This window comes from Callospermophilus lateralis, chromosome 12, assembly GCF_048772815.1.
Source record: "Callospermophilus lateralis isolate mCalLat2 chromosome 12, mCalLat2.hap1, whole genome shotgun sequence".
NCBI lineage: Eukaryota > Metazoa > Chordata > Mammalia > Rodentia > Sciuridae > Callospermophilus > Callospermophilus lateralis.
Window position 1 is genome coordinate 87,031,850 of NC_135316.1, and position 18,176 is coordinate 87,050,025.

The 18,176-nt window shown below is 42.5% G+C and overlaps 1 protein-coding gene across 4 annotated transcripts in view; it reads right to left on the reverse strand.

Annotated features, from left to right (window-relative positions):
* Mtus2 (microtubule associated scaffold protein 2) overlaps window positions 1–18,176 on the reverse strand; it is a 373,317-nt gene that overhangs the window by 45,270 nt on the left and 309,871 nt on the right. For all 4 annotated transcript variants that reach the window (XM_076872393.1, XM_076872392.1, XM_076872391.1 and 1 more), the window contains one exon: window positions 6,945–7,011. In XM_076872393.1, the coding sequence (XP_076728508.1) occupies window positions 6,945–7,011 (67 nt within the window). The remainder of the gene's footprint in view (window positions 1–6,944; window positions 7,012–18,176) is intronic.

The following is an 18,176-nucleotide window of genomic DNA, read 5'->3' on the forward strand; positions in this document are numbered from 1 at the left end:
GACAGTTCATCACGAAAAAGGTCAAAATAAAAAAAAACATGTGCTCTATAAACTGCAAGACTATGGTAACATGGAGACTTGGTACCATTTTTTAACTTAAGGTTTTTCAGTTCATGAACTGTACTTTTGTATGCACAATAGGCCCTTAAAATTCTACCTTGGTTTGATTTAATTTTTTATGCCAAGAAACTCTGTCCCCGAGGAAATAAAATATAACACAGATATTGGCAAATTCAGCCACAGGGACTTGACTCTTGAAGCACAAATGACTTCATTCCAAACCACGCCCTGATACACAATTAGATATCCTGTGTGTCTTTTCAGTTGTGTGTGGATGAGTGAATGAGTCAGCGAGAGATTTAATTTCCTTTTTTACAAGGCAATCCTAGCCGCATTGAGATTAAATCCACCATGATATTTTATCTGGGTTCACAGAAGAAATATCAAGGACTTTTAACACGCACATGAACTTAGAATAAATATGAAATCCTCTAAAAATTATTGATCCATGCTTTTGAGAACATACTCCCTAGAAAATAACCCAAGAGGAAAAAAGGAATTCACAAACACTACAGTTGTTATTGCATGACAGAGGGGGAAAAAATTGGTAAAAATCCAAATGCTCAAAGGAGAGAAGCTTATTCTAGTTTGTCAGCACTATAGAATGTTTTAGGACTATGAAATAACAAATGTGAAAACTTTGGTGCGTGAAAACAGGGTGGGAAAATGATAAATAGTGATTTTCTTTGCTTAGGTGTGCAGAATGGGCTGTGCCTGAAAACAGTATTGGCATCCACAGTGCAGGGCGCGTCCACGGGAGCAGCAGGAGTCAGTAGGTGCTTAGTGATTGCTCTCTGTCCTTGCCTACAGGCCTCTGTGTCTTTGTTAGTATATAGGGCCCATCGTAGCACCTCCTCCTTGGGGTCTTCTATTTATAAATCCTGTAAAGATTTCAGCTCAGTCTTGTTCTCCATAGAATCCCCAGCACACAGCACTGGGTCAAGCTAACCTGCAGAGTCACATTTTGTGCAAATTAGAAAAAAAAAAAAAGTTATTTCTGAGTGGCTGTGACCTCATGCAGGCTTAGTGAGTCCTGCATGGGGAATGCATTTCAGCCCCCTCTAGAAAACTACTCCTCTATACTTAGGAATGCCACCGAACAGTACCTGGGTAAAGTAAGTGCTCAGTAAATATTTGTGCCATGAATGAGTAGACCAAGATGAGGAGGACTAAGTTTTTCTTCTGGTTGCTCTTTACAGATGTCCCAGTTCTATCCAAGATCTTTGAACAAGTCTGTTTACCAGTCTCTAAAATGGGACGGAACAGGTCACTACGATCCTCATCAGCTCTAAAAGGCTACGACTTCTGTGCCTGCTACTTGTCAGGTGCTCAGAGGCTCCTTCAATGAGCCATTCTTCACAACTATAGAACCTTTTCTGGAGGGTGGGGATAATATAGCTCGTTCCCAACACAATCTCCTAGAATCCTGGGAATTGCCTGAGTGATGGCGTATCTTATGTTCTTGTGCCTTCCTTTGAAGACAGGTAAGTCTTGTGCTAATGGAACTTAAGATGAGCCTCCTAGATAGCCCCAGGACTGAACACCAGAAAGAACTAGTGATTAGAGAGGTTAGAAGTTTCAACCCAACCCACTGACTTCCACAAAGAGGGAGGAGGCTGAGATATGGTTATAAAAACTCTCAAATGGTAAGATTCAGAGAGCTTCTGGGTTGATGGTCACATCAAGGTGCTGGAAGGTGGCACCCCCAGAGAAGGCATGCGAGCTCCACACACCCCCACCTCACATGCCTTGCCCGTGCTTCATTCTGGCGAATCATGGGAACTAAGGAGGGGGCTGGAGAAAGCTCTGTGTCTTTATGGCCAGTTGGTAAGAACTACAGGTGGCTCCTGGGACTTACGCCAGGAATCTGAAGTGGGGACCATGTTGTAGAATTGAGTCCTTAGCTTGTGGGGTCTGTGCCAACTGAGTAGTTAAGAGTCAGCATTAAATGGAATGGCAAGTAGACTTCAAGACCATTCTCAGAGTGATGTTTCGGACTCCAAATGTTGGGGAGGGGCAGAATTTTCCACATCAACAACCAATTCTCTGAGACTCTGGACTCTTCCCCTGCATGTGAGTTTCTTTCACTGTCCTCCCTGCAGCCCAGAGCGAGCCTTCAACCGTGGGAGCCCACCCTCTCAGGCCTGTCCCAAGTTACCTACTGCTGCCCCCTGACCTTGTTTCTGACTCAGATCAGTGTGTTCACTGGTTCTCAGACTTCACTGTGCTTCATAATGGGATGTGAGAAAGTTTAAGCAGAAAGCTTTAGATTTGCAGGACAAGCCAGCCCTGTTCTGGAATCTGGGATAAATATGCCTGAATGATTCTGACTTTTGGCAGCTTCTTCCTTTCTTCCGTCTGAATTCACAGTTTTGGAAATTACATTCCCTCAGACTCTTTCTACATCCCCTTACCTCTAGTGACTTCTATCAGACAAGCTGATAAGAGGTAGGACTAAGGGTAGGGCTGCTGGTAAGGGCTTGCGGCTGACCATGTCACTCTCTGGATCATTTAGCAGTGAGGTTTATCAGCTTTATTCTCTTCTTATTTCAGGAAACACAGGGCAGGTGGAGACTCCAGAATTTACGGGCTTTACAGTTGACAGTGGATCCCCACATTCCCCATCCCCCGCCCCCTGACATATGCAATATGGACAGTGGATCGGGACCTTGCTCATGAAGTATCCTTGAGACAAATGATGGGCTGAACAGACAAGGTGTGCTGCCAGGGCTTTCTGCCCTGCCTCCACAGGCTTTTTTAATTTGGCAGATAAATTTTGGTTCTATTCTTAGCACTAATGCAGAAAACAAATGACTTCAAAAAAGAAAAGATGTAATTCTTGAGAAATGCTTGTTGCATTTAGAAGTTTTCAGAAGTGCAGAGAGCTGTGGCCTTTGGACTTGGCTCACTAAACCCAGATGCATCAGTTGTACCTCCCCAGATCCAAAGTTTGCCTGTGGTAGGGTAGACATCTCTCTGGGGAGCGATATGTTGTATCTTTTCCCAAGATAGAGGAGAATTTTGTACTCTATTTTTAGATTCAAGGTGCTATAGTTATAAGAGTCACCTTTGCTGAGTGCTGTATCAGCATTTTCTTCTGTAATTGACTTTCCACTTTATGAAAGGGAACCTAAGGGACAGGGAGGCCAAACAACTCACCCTATGAAGCCCATGCTGGGAACCTCCAGCCCTTGGAACCACCTACAAACTTGTCCATTTCATGGAGAAACGTACTCAGAGGCTGGCTTATAGTATTTCAGGTCTATGGACATGATACCTCCCAATGGAAAACTTCAGAGAAAATCTATTAAGTCAATGTTTTCATTGACTTATCACTCCCTAAGTTTACACCATCGTGTCTTGCTCAAAGAGGAAAAGAAGGTGGCAGGAGGTGTAATTCATATGGGTCAAGACTGTATACTTTTCTGCATGAATAATCATCAACAACTTTCAGTTCCTGAGTCTCTAAAGACTGCCCCCCACCTTTATTTTTTGGTACTGGGATTGAACCCAGGAGCACTTAACCACTGAGCCATACCCCCAGCCGTGTGTGTGTGTGTGTGTGTGTGTGTGTGTGTGTGTGTGTGTGTTAATTTTAAGACAGGTTGTACTAAGTTGCTTAGGGCCTTGCTAAGTTGCTGGCTTTGAACTTGTGATCCTCCTGCCTCAGCCATCCAAGTCTCTGGGATTACCATTCCTGACTGACCTACCCATTTTCATCCTCAAATCTCTTGACCTCTGAGAACAAAGGAATGACACTAAGCGTGTGCTTCCAAAACTGTGTGCTGACAAACTCACAGAAACGTTGTGGGGCATCTTAAAATTCCCAGGGTAGCACATCAGTGCTGGGTCTCTGTTGGCCCTCAGGAGCTCCAGTTCACAGTCTGACATTGGTGCAACACAGCTCACTTCGTTCCTTTTGGTGATACCTAATCTTAGTGGAGCTGAGGTTTTGGATGTTGCTGTGATAAAAAGTACACACGGAAAAGCTGTGAAACAGGAACCGAAGGCAGCATGGTCCAACCTGCTTCTACAGTTTGAGAAGCTGTGCTGGGCCCCACAGCCCACACCTACCACTAGCAAGTGAGTTTCTCATATGAAATGGAAATATAATTCTTTTCTTTCAATTTATGCTCGTTTTTCAAAATGGCAATTACGTCGTTAAGACATAGACACCTAAGTCACCTAGATCTACCTACTTGGTAAATGGAGTTGTGAGTATGTATTTGGCCTTGGGAATCTGAAAAAAAAATTATGGAGATAGTGGTCACTGCAAATGGAACTTCTACCCTATGCCTCATATAGTGCCACTAGGGGCCATCTTGAGGGGGAGGGCCATGATTCCAGAAGGGGCAAGATCAAGGGCTCACAGCTGTCTTCATGCTTAAATTACCTGGGAATTGCTCTAAGGGTCAGTTTAGGTCAAACTCATTCTTTTGCAGCTTTACTGGGAGGGAGATGTCTCAAGTCACAGCACAGAGAGCCTGAGGTCGGGAGATTGGAGGGGTGGGTCTCTGCAGTAAGAATCCAGGAAGGAGATACTCCTTTGGGATACAATGGTCTCTATCAATGGGAGAAGCGGGAGGAATGTTCTTTTGAAGAGACCATGGGGAGTCATCAATGAGAAGGTCCCCGTGTGTGCACAGGTAAGTACGATGTGCACATTCACAGAACAAACAGTCCAACTGTGCAGGGAACCAACGGCTCCATTGGCGGATGGATGGGAGGCCTCCTTGGAGGGGAGTGAAAACAGTCCCCAGCATTTGGCAGGCTCACCACCAGCAAGTGTGCCAGGGGCTTCCCTTCATGAAAAAAAGTGTGTGTAGGGGGTCACTCTCCACGTGCGCCCTCGAGAACCTCAGTGGGGTCTGGTTCATGCGGGGCCACGGTGGGAAAGGAACTCCAGTGGAGACAGAGGCTGCAAGCTTGGGAGCCTTGGCACTGAGGTCTTGGGAGCTGCAGCTGGGAAGGCCCTGGCTGACACCCAAAGAAAAAGAGATGGAAGGGGTGGTGGCGCCTTCAGGAAATGAGACGCAGCCACCAGGAAAACAACAGCGGCAGCAATAAGCAAGGATGAGACTTTCCCAGAGGGGAGCAGGTGTCACCTCTCCCTCCCTGGTGGCTGCTCTTCCACCCAACAGTGTCAGCCCTGCTCTCCTGCACCCCAGCTTCTCAGGAGTTTCCCTCCCACGTGCCGCCATTGCCTTTCCTGGCTGGGGTCACCATAAAAGCCTGTATCTGGATTTTTAATTCCCTGGCTCCTTCTCAGTGGTGGCCAGGAGCAGGTGCCCTGCAGCTGTAGGTCACACTGGGTGAGACTGGCATGGAGCACTGTTATTTTTGCCTTCCCACAGGGGCCTGCTCTTCTTAGAGGGGAGTAGTGACCATTGCAGATCTATTCCAACGACAAAAGAAGCCACCAAACCTACCAGAAAGAAAAAAAATAAATTTTAAAGAAGAGGGGGAGGAAAGAAATCAGTGGAGGAAAGCTAAGTTTGAAATTTACTGCCCTGTCCACAGCACAGCTGCAGGCCTGTGGTCCCAGGGAAAGGTGGCCTTCTGCCTATTTGTGTGGCTGGCCACCTGCTGAGGATGGCTGGGATGGTCCAAGTCCCTTTATTGGTGGAGGGGCCACACCTGCTCAGGTGAGCTGTTCCCAGGACCACACCAGATGGAGAAGAAAAGCAGGCCAATAGGGAGGGGCCATGTGTATTTCACTTTTGCTGATTGATTCCTGGAGAAATGGAGTCATGGGTGGTCAAGAAAGAAAATAGGATCAAGAAGTGACAACATGCAAATACTCCAACTAGTCCTTTTGAAGCCAGATTTAAAATTAGGTAGTCAGTGTAGTTAGGTAAATCGGGTCTAATATCGAGTGAAATCTAAAATGGAGGCCATGAGAATGAATTCCCGGAAAAGTTGAGCAACTCAGGGAATGTTAATGAAGTCCAGGAAACAGCCCCCAGCAGATTTGAAGATAGCCCATCCCAAAGAAATGTTAATGAACAGCAAACTTAAAGATGCTGACTCGGAAGTGCCCAGATTACTTCTTTGGCCCACCTGTGTCCCAACCCTTCGGGCCTTCCCACCTACATTCCACCACAAAAACTATAAAATGGAGAGACAACCGCACTTCCACGGATTCCACCTCTTGGGTCCCCTTCTTCCTCCGGGAGAAGTCTTTTCTGCTGTCCTTTAATAAACTAATAATTTCTACTCTGACCTTGCCACAGCGTGCTTCTCTGGTGTTATTCTTCAACATTGGGGAAGCAAGGACAGCAGTCAACAGCGGTAACACTTTGTCCAGAGGGAAAGCCCATCTCTCCTCACATCCTCAGTGATTGGGGATCATCCTCTTATTGGGAAAACCTCTCATGGTTCTGAATGAACTAAACCACTCCAATGGCCAAATATTAGTCCTTTCAACATGCATCCTCATAGTTTTGACCCAGACAGATCTGTTTTTGATCTTATTCTAGTTCACAGGGTATTTCATGGCAGGTTGTATACAGTGACAGGCAGCCTTGCAACATCTGCATTTAGCAGGCAGCCCCACATATTATCAGAGGTGCTTAGATAGAGGGGTGCTTGTCACAGCCAACAACACACACTGATGTATGTGCTGCCATCTGTGAGTAGCAGAGTCAAGGCGTGATTAGTTCCACTGCTAACTGTTATGAGGCTGTCTTTATAACAACAGACACATAAAAATTATGGCTCCCCACGAGGCTTCAGCAGCCTACTGCTGTGCTGGGTAAGACACTTCATTCGTTCAGGCAGGTTTGCTCAGGCTTTTTACAGGAGACATAATTGCTTTTGTTACACATTCACAGGAATCAGGAAAAGACATTCTTTATGGTCCTCATTTCCAATGCCCTACTTACCAACTTCATCCCTGATGTTTGCAAGTTCGATTGACAGCTCTTTTTCTTTCACAAGGGCACTTTCATTCTGAAAAAACAAAACGGATACCAAGAGTCCCCTAGTTTTATGCTAAATAAGTACTTTCACATGTTTAATTAATGAATCATATTAAGCAAATATTTATAAGTCCAGCCCTTAAGGAGATAATTTTTCTAATTATGTAAGCATATAAAAACTTACAAAGCCAACTCTGACTCATTCATTTGTATTCATTCAAATGGCAAAGCCTGCAATATAATATTAATAACACCCATGGTTGTGCTTTTCTGTTACACTCTTGTAAATCACCCTGCCACAATTTCTTGCACATCTGTCTCCTACACATCAATAAACTGTCATATATTATTACACACCACTAACTCCTGTAACTAGTTGAGATTTTTGACCTTGAAAAAGTCCATGTTTTCATTCTCTGAGGGACAGAATCTTGCTTTGCCACTGTCCCCTTAAACTTACCCTTTTGTCCATACCTGGGTAGCTACCTAATGAATCATGGCGATCAGAACAGAAGCTTTGACTTGAAACATTCTCAGCAACAGTACTTCAGGTTTCCAATTTTTTTGTTCCACTATTGACTTTAATAGAAGGGACAGGAAGAAATCACACATAGTGCAAAATATGCCATTTGCAACTCACTGACCGCTACGTTGTTTTCAAATCAAATATTTTCCGTGACTCATAATAGAGAAGTAGTTGAAGATGGGCTAAATGTGTGAGCTGGGTGACTGAGTCACCATAAAGAGTTTATTATGATTTTATTACTAAATAACACCCTTCAAAGAAAATCTGTCACTCAACAGAGTGTAATCCCAAAGTAAGTTGATTTCCAGAGAGAGAATTTTGGCTAAAATGTAGACCAAATACCTAGTTTAGATATCATTAGGACCTTGTGAATACTTTTTATGCTTTGCATGTTCAATGTCCTCCAAAGTCCCCTGTGTTAAAGGCTTGGTCCCCAGGATGGTGCCATCGGGAGATGCTGTGGAGCCTTTAAGAGGTGGGGCTCACTGGGAGGTCCTTAGGTCATTGGGGGCATTTAAGGGGATTGTGGGATCTCTTTCTCTTTTGCTTCATGAGGTGGCCATGAGGTGAGCAGTTTGCTCTGTCACACGCTGCCTTCGCTGTCTACCACCCAGGAGAAGCCCAAAGCAATGGGCTCAACTGATCTTGGGCTAGAACCTCCAAAACTTTGATCCAAAATAAAACTTTTCTCTTTTTAAGTTAATCATCTCAGGTATTTTGTTATAACTAATATAATGTTCTTTCCTTACTTTGCTTTTGGTTTCAGCACCTCTGATGAACCTGTGCTCAATGAATGAAACTAAAGGTGATTCTCAGAATCTGCATGTGCTGCATTTAGACTTGGGTAACAAGGGTGCTACTTTGAGTTCCTAGGAGAAGCTTGGGTTATCCAAAAGGCCGATGCTAAGCAAAGTCATAATATTCTTAATACCAAAAGTAGAACTTTTTTCATAAAAAATCGAGAATTATTATTGTCACAAGTATCAACAATTATTAGCTAATATTTCTTTTTAAGAAAGTAGCAACAGATCCATCCTTTGAGGGACAATGGACTCTGCTGTGGTCTAAATGTTTGTGTCCCCCAAGTTCATGTGTCAAAATCTTAACACCCAAGGTGATGTTATTAGAGGTTGTATTTGGAAGGTGATTAGGTCAGAGGGTGGAGCCCTCATGAATGGGATTAATGCCTTTCTAAAAGCAAAACAAAAGTCCCAGAGAACAGCCTTGCCCCTTCAGCAATAAGGATACAGCAAGAAGCCGCTATAAGTGGGCCCTCACCAGGCACCAGATCTGTTGGCACCTCAATCTTGGACTTCCCAGCCTCCAGAACTGTAAGAAGTAAATTTCTCTTGTTTATAAGCCACCCAATTTAAGATATTTTGTGATAGCAGCCCAAATGAACTACGATGGGTTCCCCCATCTCATCCAGTCTCCAGCAGCCTTGCTTTCCCTGAATTCAGGGCTGAGAGTGTCCATCTTCCTAAGGGTTAAATGACGCTACCTCCATGCCATACCCACTGCACAGGGTTGCCATGAGGGTTAAATAAAGTGACATATGTGATGAACTTGCAAGAGTGTCCAGCACTTAGCAAGCTCATTCCAGTGTTAGGTGTTGTTATAGTTGCAGGGATTCTTTTTATTTTATTTGCAAGTAGATAATATCCTATAACTAATAGGTACTTTTCCATGTTAATTATCAACTGTGTCTCTAATTTACATATCATTCTTGTCCTCTGGTTCTGGAGCACCTCCCTGGCTCTGCCCAGACTCTACTCAAAGGTGTTTTTTTTTTTTTTTTTTTTTCTGAACTGGAGATCAAGCCCAGGGGTCTCACACATGCTAGGCAAGCACTTCCTCCCGAGCCACATCTCCAGCCCCTACACTAAGTTTTGATGCAGCTCAAAGAATACAGAACCCAAAAGAGGGAAAAACGTCCTAATCAAACTGATCCCAGGGATTATACACTGTTCTAACAATATCGCCAGCTGACAACCAACTTGTTAGTATTTTGGACAGTGGTTATTGCATTATTTACCATAAGATAATCTTAAACTAATAAAAAAAAAAACCTAACTTGCTTCTCCTTATCAAAGACAATTTTGAATACGCATATCCTCTAATTCCCAAACACAGCCAGAGAACTGAAACCCTGTATTTATCAGTTGAGAAATAGCCTCAGCCAGGTGTATCAGGGCCGCCAGAACTTAACAAAAACAACAAACTAACTTCCATTTCTATTCCAAAGCCAACACATTTCCCTGAGCTCCTGTAGGCCTATCAGATCTTAGCAGAGTCCTGTCCCCAGGGGTTTTCCACATCACAACAGACCATTCTGGCTAAAATGCAGACCAAATACTGAGTGCAAATACCATCAGGGCCTTCTGAATGTTTGCAATACTTTGCAAGTTCAATGTCTCCCTAAAGCCCATGTGTTAAAGGCTTGGTCCCCAGGGTGGGTGCTAGTGGGAGATGCTGTGGAGCCTTTAAGAGGTTGGTGGGGGCACAGAATAGTCAGGCATTTGGAGAAGGAGTGGCTGGAAGGCCCCTTGAGGGGACTGGACTCAACAGGTACCTACTGGGGATGGAGGAGGTGGAGGATGAAGACTGACTCACTTCAGTGGAAAGCTAATGCCTACCCTTGGTGGCCAGGCCTTTAGGAGAAACAAGTAAGATTGACAGGGAAGGGGTGAGAGAATTAAAAAAAAAAAAAAAAAAAAAAAAAAAAAGGAGCATGGGGGGAAAGAAGACAGATGGGAAGAGATGTGAAAGGAGAAGTGGGAAGGAAATAGAAGTGAGACTGGAGACCTTGAACCTTCCCCACCTGAGCAAGCAGGCTGCCATTAGCCCGAATGAAGGCTGGGGTGTGGCTCAGTGGTGGAGTGCCTGCCTCACAAGCAGTTGATCCCCAACAGTCCAAAACATTTAAAAATAAAATAAAGACTGAACAAGGCTGACCCCATCCAGTCTCGCATGGCCATCTTTTTTTCAGGTTCACACTAGAAAACCAACCATTTTCAAGTTGAGTCATCAGATGCCTCAGCAAGGAAGGGTGGGCTGCCGAACATAAGCTACAAACTCCTGACTGAAATTTAAGGAACATACACGGGTTGGGGATGTCATTCAGTGGTGGAGTACTGGCCTAGCACGCAAGAGTCCTGGGTTCCATCCCCAGCACAGTACCGAATAAAAGATGGGTCTGTCAGTTCTGGCTAAAGATTATTTACTAATTAATAAAGATTATTATCCATGCTAACCTCTACCTAGCACTGATTATAGGCCAGGCCCAGTGCTGGGTGAGCCTTTTCCCTCATACTACTCAAAATATAGTTGTCTCTTGGTGTCAGCGGAACTTGGTTCCAGGATCCCCAGCCCTAACTAGGATACCAACATTCATAGATGCTCAAGTCCCTGATATAAGATGTGTAGTATTTGCATATAACCCATGGATACCCTCCTGCAGACTTTAAATCATCTCTAGATGATTTATAATACCTAATTATAAATCTTGCCTAATAAGAGTTATAAATGGCTCTTATGCTGTATTATTTAGGGGATGGTGACAAGAAAAAAAAAAGGTCTGCACATGTTCAATCAGATGCGATTTTTTCCCCCTGAATATGTTTGATCTGTGATTGGTTGGATCTGTGGATGCAGAATCCATAGATACAAGGGCCAATTATACTGTCCAGATTTCCTCTGGTTTATTTCCCTTTATGGGTGAGGGAGCTGGGGCTCTTCAGGGAAGTAATCAGCCCCTCCCTGCACAACCTGCTAGGAAACAGCAAAGGTGGGAGTTCCAATCCTGCACCCTCCCTGTTCTTCACTTTCATGGATTCAAATTGCATTTGCCCTTAGACTGGATCTGAGCACTTGAACCACTCAGCTTTTCACGTCTGACTCAGGGAGAGGCAGAGCCAGCTCCTGACTGATCTGGCCCCATGGAAAATTCTCTGGCTGCCTCACTCCCCACCCGACAGCCTGCACTCCCTGGGTTTGTCCTTGCTATAGATTTGTGGGTTGCATCTTGGTACATTTCCAGTGTGTGGACTCTCTTCAGTACAGCCTCCATGGGGCTGTAACTTCAGATAGGGTAGCTATTTAGTTATCCCTGACAGCTCTGGAAAGACCCTTGATGGCCTCTGAACACATTCTTGTTGAAGATACTGGCACAGCTCAGCCCGAGCTCCCGAAAGCCAGCCAGCCGGTGCAGCCTGGCAACAGTCTTCTTTCTTAAGTGCTTGTTTTTGAAATGATATCAACCCTCCTAATTTATAAATTCTCTGCATCAAGCAAGCTGCTCTTTGCTTCCTGCAAGCCAAACCAGAATGACGCAGTGTGACCCTGCAATGAAATGAGTCAACAGCTGTGACCGCACGAACAGCGGTCCTCAGACAAGAGGTGAACTTCAAGGAACCTTCCATCACTACTCTATGCTGCAAGTGTCACCCCATCCATCCCGGCTCAACAGAATCCAGCAGTGGTCTTCTCTTACGAAGCCCTTAGGTTCTGAGGAATATTCAGGAATCCCTCTAAAAAGTCACATCCAGTTGCTTAAAGTTAATGAAATGTTGTTTCATTAAGGTTGTTCCCAAACCTCAGGCAGGTCCAGGGCGATGACAGGGTGGGATGACTGGACTATGAGCAAGGACTCCTCTGACAGCCCAGGGTTAGATCAGCGCTTCCCTACTAGGGGATGAGTGGAAAATTCCTAACTGGTGCCAAGCACATGAGATCCTGTGTTCACTCAAGAGGGCTAAAAATAGAAGACGGTACTTAACCATCCAAACTATCCTGGTGATATAGTCCAGGAATCACAAAGCCAAAGAAGGCCATTCCTCTAAAGTGACTGTTTACTCCACAGCAGGCTTAACTGGAACTGGACACGCATTGGAACACTCTTCTATAACCCAAACCAGCAGCTGCATCTTCTTAGCCACCTCTTTCATTTAGTCACGTCTCTCTCTCTTTGCACTCCTAGTTCTCCATTCTTTTCCGCATGGTCTATGGAGGCCATTCAAAGATGGAATCCGAGATGAGTTAGTCCCATGAAACTTCCAATCACCCCCTTTACTCCTACACCCAAACATACCACTGCAGGTCTGCTTTTGTGGAGCCTACCCTTCTTTTTAGACCTGGATCCCAAATGCCAAGGTCTTTCTCAAACTCCTGGGAGAATGCTGCCTTTCGTTTTTCCTAGCTAGGGAAGCCTGATAAAGCATACAACCTACTCATCATTTCATTAACTTCAAGCAACTGGATGTGTGGCCAAGCCCCAAGCAAGCTGCCACACTCTGTTATTTCAACATGCTTGGTCAATGAGAGTTCTCTGCTCAGATGGTTGATGCCACCCTGTGAACCTGGTGGAAAGAGGGAATGAAAATGCCTCTCATTGTTAACATCACCCGTGAGATTCCACACTTGGGCGCTGGCCACCTAACCCCTCCTCGAATAAGAAACCAATACTCATTTTTAAAACGCCTGTTTTAAAAATGAGTACTGGGTGATTCTGAGGTGCACTCACCCCTAATTAATCCAGAGATAGGAAACTCATACAAAACAACATATTCTTCCTGAGTGACTATAACGCACCAGGCAGGGTATTTCTGCTTTTGAAGAGGTTGTCTCTCAGAGTTAGTCAATGCATAAGCAATGCCAAAACAACATGATTTAATTCACTGGGGCAAGGCTGTCTTAATGATTTAAACTGAGACCACAGGATGAATAAACAGAGGGATTTAAAGTGGCACCCCAGAAAAAGACCAGGAGAACCAGTGACACAAAATAGCACCTGGGTCTTTCTGGTAACTTCTGTCATACCACTAGATACTATTTATTTATTTTGCAATAGTGGGTATTGAATCTAGAGCCTGGCGCATGCTAGGCAAGTACTCTGCCACAGAGCTACATCCCCAGCCCCTTTTATGTTATTTTGAGACAATGTCCCCATAAGTTGCCCAGGGTGGTCTTGAACTTTTGATCCTCCTGTTTCAGCCTCCTGAGTAGCTGGAATCACAGGCATGGGCCACTATGACTGACCCAGGGCCTTTCTTCTTTTTCTCTCCAGGTTCCTGCTCTGCTTGTGATACTTCCTGTAGGAATTCTTGGTTAGTTTCAAGGAGTACTGAGGACAGTTTCCTAAAATTCACTGTAGTGCTGAGCATTTTTATCAACTCATTTTCTCCCTCACAAGATTGTGTTTATACATATGTGTGTGTATGTGTGTGTGTGTATATATAGATATTAGATATACATACATACTTACATATATATACACACACATATGTGTGTATATATATGTATATATAACAGACAAGCACAAAATACAAGTGTGTGTATATATGTAAATGTGTGTGTTTGTATCTATGCACACACACTTATTAAAGAAAAGGAAAGAAAATTTACAAATGTAAGCCAAAAAGACTGTCTTAATTATTCTTTCCTATTTTTAGCTCTGAAATCAGTGCAGATGAGGAAAATCCAACCGTGTAACCTCTGTCATACTTTTCAAAACCAAACAAAAGAACCACAATGAGGGGTAAAATGCGAAGTTTATGGAATTCGGGCATTTGAGGAAATACACGCATCCTTTCTATTGTGAATTTTAAAAATTCACACACGACATACACACATACTAAATGGCATAGAGGTTAAGAAGTTTTCTTTCTTCTCTGAAACAATACTGCTTTTCACCCTTGAATTCAGGTTAGGGTTTATTGCAACACAGTGCAACTTTGTCTTACTAAGGAAATATTTGCTTTCATATTTCTAAATGAGCCAGCCACAAGGTGACGTCAGCAGAACATATACGTCTTCAGAGCTGTTTTCAGGGCACCACTGTGACTACTGCATTCATTTTCAATATGAATATTATGAAGACTGGCCAGATTCATAATATGGCTCTGTGGAAAAAACCCTTGGGAGGTAGACTGACCTTTTATTTTTCATTTTAGTTATTATGGCTTGAAGGCAGCACTGATACTGTGTCTCAGTTCATCAATAAGTATTATTTATTTCACATATAATTAACTCTAAGACCACTGTAATTTTGTATAATGATTTGCTTTTGACATGTAATTTAATATAAATCCATCAAAGGCAAAATATCATTCAAATTTAATGCTCTTCAATACATTTAAATGTCTAATTGTGTGCAAAAGAAGCAAAGCCAAATCTTGTATTTAAAGAACTAAAAATGACTAAACTCAGAAATTCTAACCTTTGACCTCATGCACACTGGGGAGAGTCTCTGGTTAAACAGAAACATCTAGTTTACCTAAGAGCCTGTAGGTAATGAGGCAATATCGTATCTGAGATATAAGAGAAATCCATATCTGGATTACTAATGAGCAATTGGAAAGGACAGAGATTAATAGGGCCAAGAATGCTAATCCAAGGAAGTAATGCTGAGATATTGGGAAATTCTACATCCCTGAATAAGGGCGGAAGAAAGGAAAATTAGCCCAAACCATGATTTTTAATCTATTTATGTTGCACTGAAGAAGTTCTTGACCTTTTCTGGACCTACCTTCCCAAATGCATTGCTGTCAGAGCACCACACATACCTGGGAGGGACAGAGAGCTTGTTCTCTCAACTCCCACCTCTACCAAGAATTTAAAGAAAAGGTAGATAAGATTATAATCAACTACCCCTGTGACTCTGCACCCTGTTCAGTCAGAGGAAGGAGAAGTTGTGCTCCATTTGTATACAATGTTCAAAAATGCATTTTACTGCCATGTATAATTAGAAAAAATTAAAAAATAAAAAGGTTTTTTTTTTGACAGATTAGTTTAGAGATATGCCAGTAGCTTCTACAGGCCTCAGGATAGATCCTAACCCAGCAAGACCTGGCAACATGCTCAATCTGTTATGATAGTATGAGAAAGGACATGTCCATTACAAGGAGAGTTGGTCAGCAAAGGAGCTTAGAAGAGACAGTCACCAGGGCCAATATTAATCACGCAGCCCTCTGAAGTGCATGTCAGGCAAGGGGGGTGGGGGATGGTCATGGGCCCTTGAGGCCAGAAGCCACTGGATTCTTCAATAACATGATTCGAGGCTCAGATTCTATTTATATCAGAGCTTCTCAAAGCTAGACTCTTGATTCCAAAAAGAAATAACATATGTATCAGGCTTGTTGCCATTCATTTTCTTGTTGAATTATACTTCTGATTGTTAAAAAAAAAAAAAACAGGTTGGCATTCTAGTTTGTACATCTAGTTCTCTTAATAATTCAGCCTTCCTAAAATCCATCACTTCTGGGAAGTTAAGAAGTTTTGGTACATGCAGCATCATGCTTCATCCTGGACCACACTGAGTCCATGGTGAATGGACCCTTTGGGATCCATCCTGGTGTCCCAATGGCCAGAATTCCTGGGTCATGCCTTTTAACTCAACATAATACAGAGGAATATTTCTGCAGATTTCAGTTCTGCTCAAAACCCCAAGATAAGTCCCTACTTTTTAATTAATTATTTTCAAGTTGAAGACCAAAATCTGAAATTTTTTGAAAATCCCCTCAGGCTCCCTCTGTGCTATATTTCCTACTGTGTTTGCCCTCTTGTATGTCATCCAATTGGGTGAAAACACTTTTCCTCATGCACTCCTTGCTTGGAATTATATTCCTTCTCCTCTCGAGTTCAATAAAATTCCACTGCAAGCTTAAAGTGTAATTCATGTTCCAGTTTTTCCAAGAAAGTTAGTCCACGGTGCTGTACTTGCTTTTCCTTGGACTAGAAGCAAGTATGAACAGAATCACGGAACTTTCACCTACTCTTCCTCAGACTTTTCCTACTGTTTAATCAAGTGCTCTGTATGCACTGTTGTTGCCTAGCCAACTTGTGGTTTCTCTGGAAAAGCTGGAAGTACAACGAAACCAATAACTGACCGTGCCTTTTTAGAATACTTTACTAGTTCCCATACTAACAAGGGACAGAATCAACCAGAAATAAATATTGCTAATTGGATGGGTTTTATAAGTTGGAAGTACATAAACACAAAGAGCTTTTGCAAACCATTTGTTCATTGAACCAAAAAAAAAATTTTTTTTCATTTTATACTCTAGACAAGATTCTAGTTTTCCCTGCAAAAGTCAGTCCCAATAAACAGATGCTAAAGAAAGAAGCATCCCCAGATTCCTATTTCTTAGTCCAACCTCTGAAACTGACAAGTATCTCTAACTCACCATGTTTTCTAAAACATCTTTCTCTGTACTATGAGTGAACTATAAAAAAAAAAAAGAAAGAAATTTTTACTTCTCAAAATAAGAATTTCTATTCTGAACCTATATAAATTGCTGAGGAAATGTTCTTTTTAAAAGGGTTATTAAGCTGGACCAAGGTAAACAGAAGTTTTATCAGACCGCCCTCTTCAAACCATGCTGATGCCGGGTAGATGAAGCTGATTAAGACCCTGAAGGGTTCTGTAGCATTTCAGGAGTGCTGAGTTCTGAAGTTGGAGACTTCAGTGGATTCCCGTACTGTCCCAATACACAATGCTGATCTATTAGGTCCTTATCAAGTAATAAGTGATTTTGGGAGACTGCCTGTGAAGTTATCCTACAAAGCAAGCAAATAAACAAAACAATTCCTTCTCTTATTTTAAAAAAGAAAGTCTTCAATTCCTTTAAAAAGCACCTATGAATATATATCTATGAAACCGCAAATGGAATACTATTCTGAAATATAGTAAAGTCAAGAAATAGGAGTGTGCACATAATGGAAAAGTTTATAGGCATAGCATAAGTCTTTAAGTTTTCATCCAGGAAGAATAATTTGTACTGAATTTAGTTTCAAGGCTAAAACATTTAAAAGCTACTTAAACGTCACACTGCTAAAGAGAAAAAATAACATTGGATTATTTTTCCCCAATCTCTGAATTCAAGAATTATACAGGGATACTTATTTTCAGGAACTTGATTTGAAAGACAACTGGGGACAGACTCACTTTAAAATCTATTTTCTTAAAGGCCTAACATTTTAAAGACCCTATTTCTCAGACATTCCTATCAGGGCTTGGGAATAGAAACTTTATACTATTGCTGTACACCTGGCGTATCTTTCCCTTTTATTACAACCATTGTTATACTTCCTTGGACTCTTCTTTGTGACCACTTCTCTTACAAAAGGGCTTAACCACTTCAATGTGGGGTTTGCAGATGATTGGGTGCAAATATTTTATATTTCTGTTTGCTAAAACAGAAATATGGTTCATACTCAGGGTGGCAAAAGCCAAACCCACTGAAATGGTTATTTCTATTGGAACAAAAATACCAAATGACTTTTAAGGTATCAGTTTAATTTTCTGAGGTGGTGAGCGTACTTTAGGTCAAAGTTCATAAGAAGAACTGATAAGTAAGATGTTCCCTAGTGATGGCCCTGTAATGAGTTTTAAATTAAGCCATATATTTTTCCTTCACCTGTTCACATTCTATACCCCAAGCTATCTAGTAGCTGATGCCCACGTGAGTAGAAAGGAGGCAATTTCACCCCCTGTGAAATCCCATTTCATGCACCTTTGAGAAATTCGAATGTGCATGATAATAAAATATATCACAGAGACAAGAGCTCTTGCCAACAGTTATCGAGTGTTGAAATTAAAAACATATCCTAATCCCTCTGTAAGCTCACAGATCACGCAAGTGTCAAAAGCAAAGAAAGGCTTTGTGCAGGAA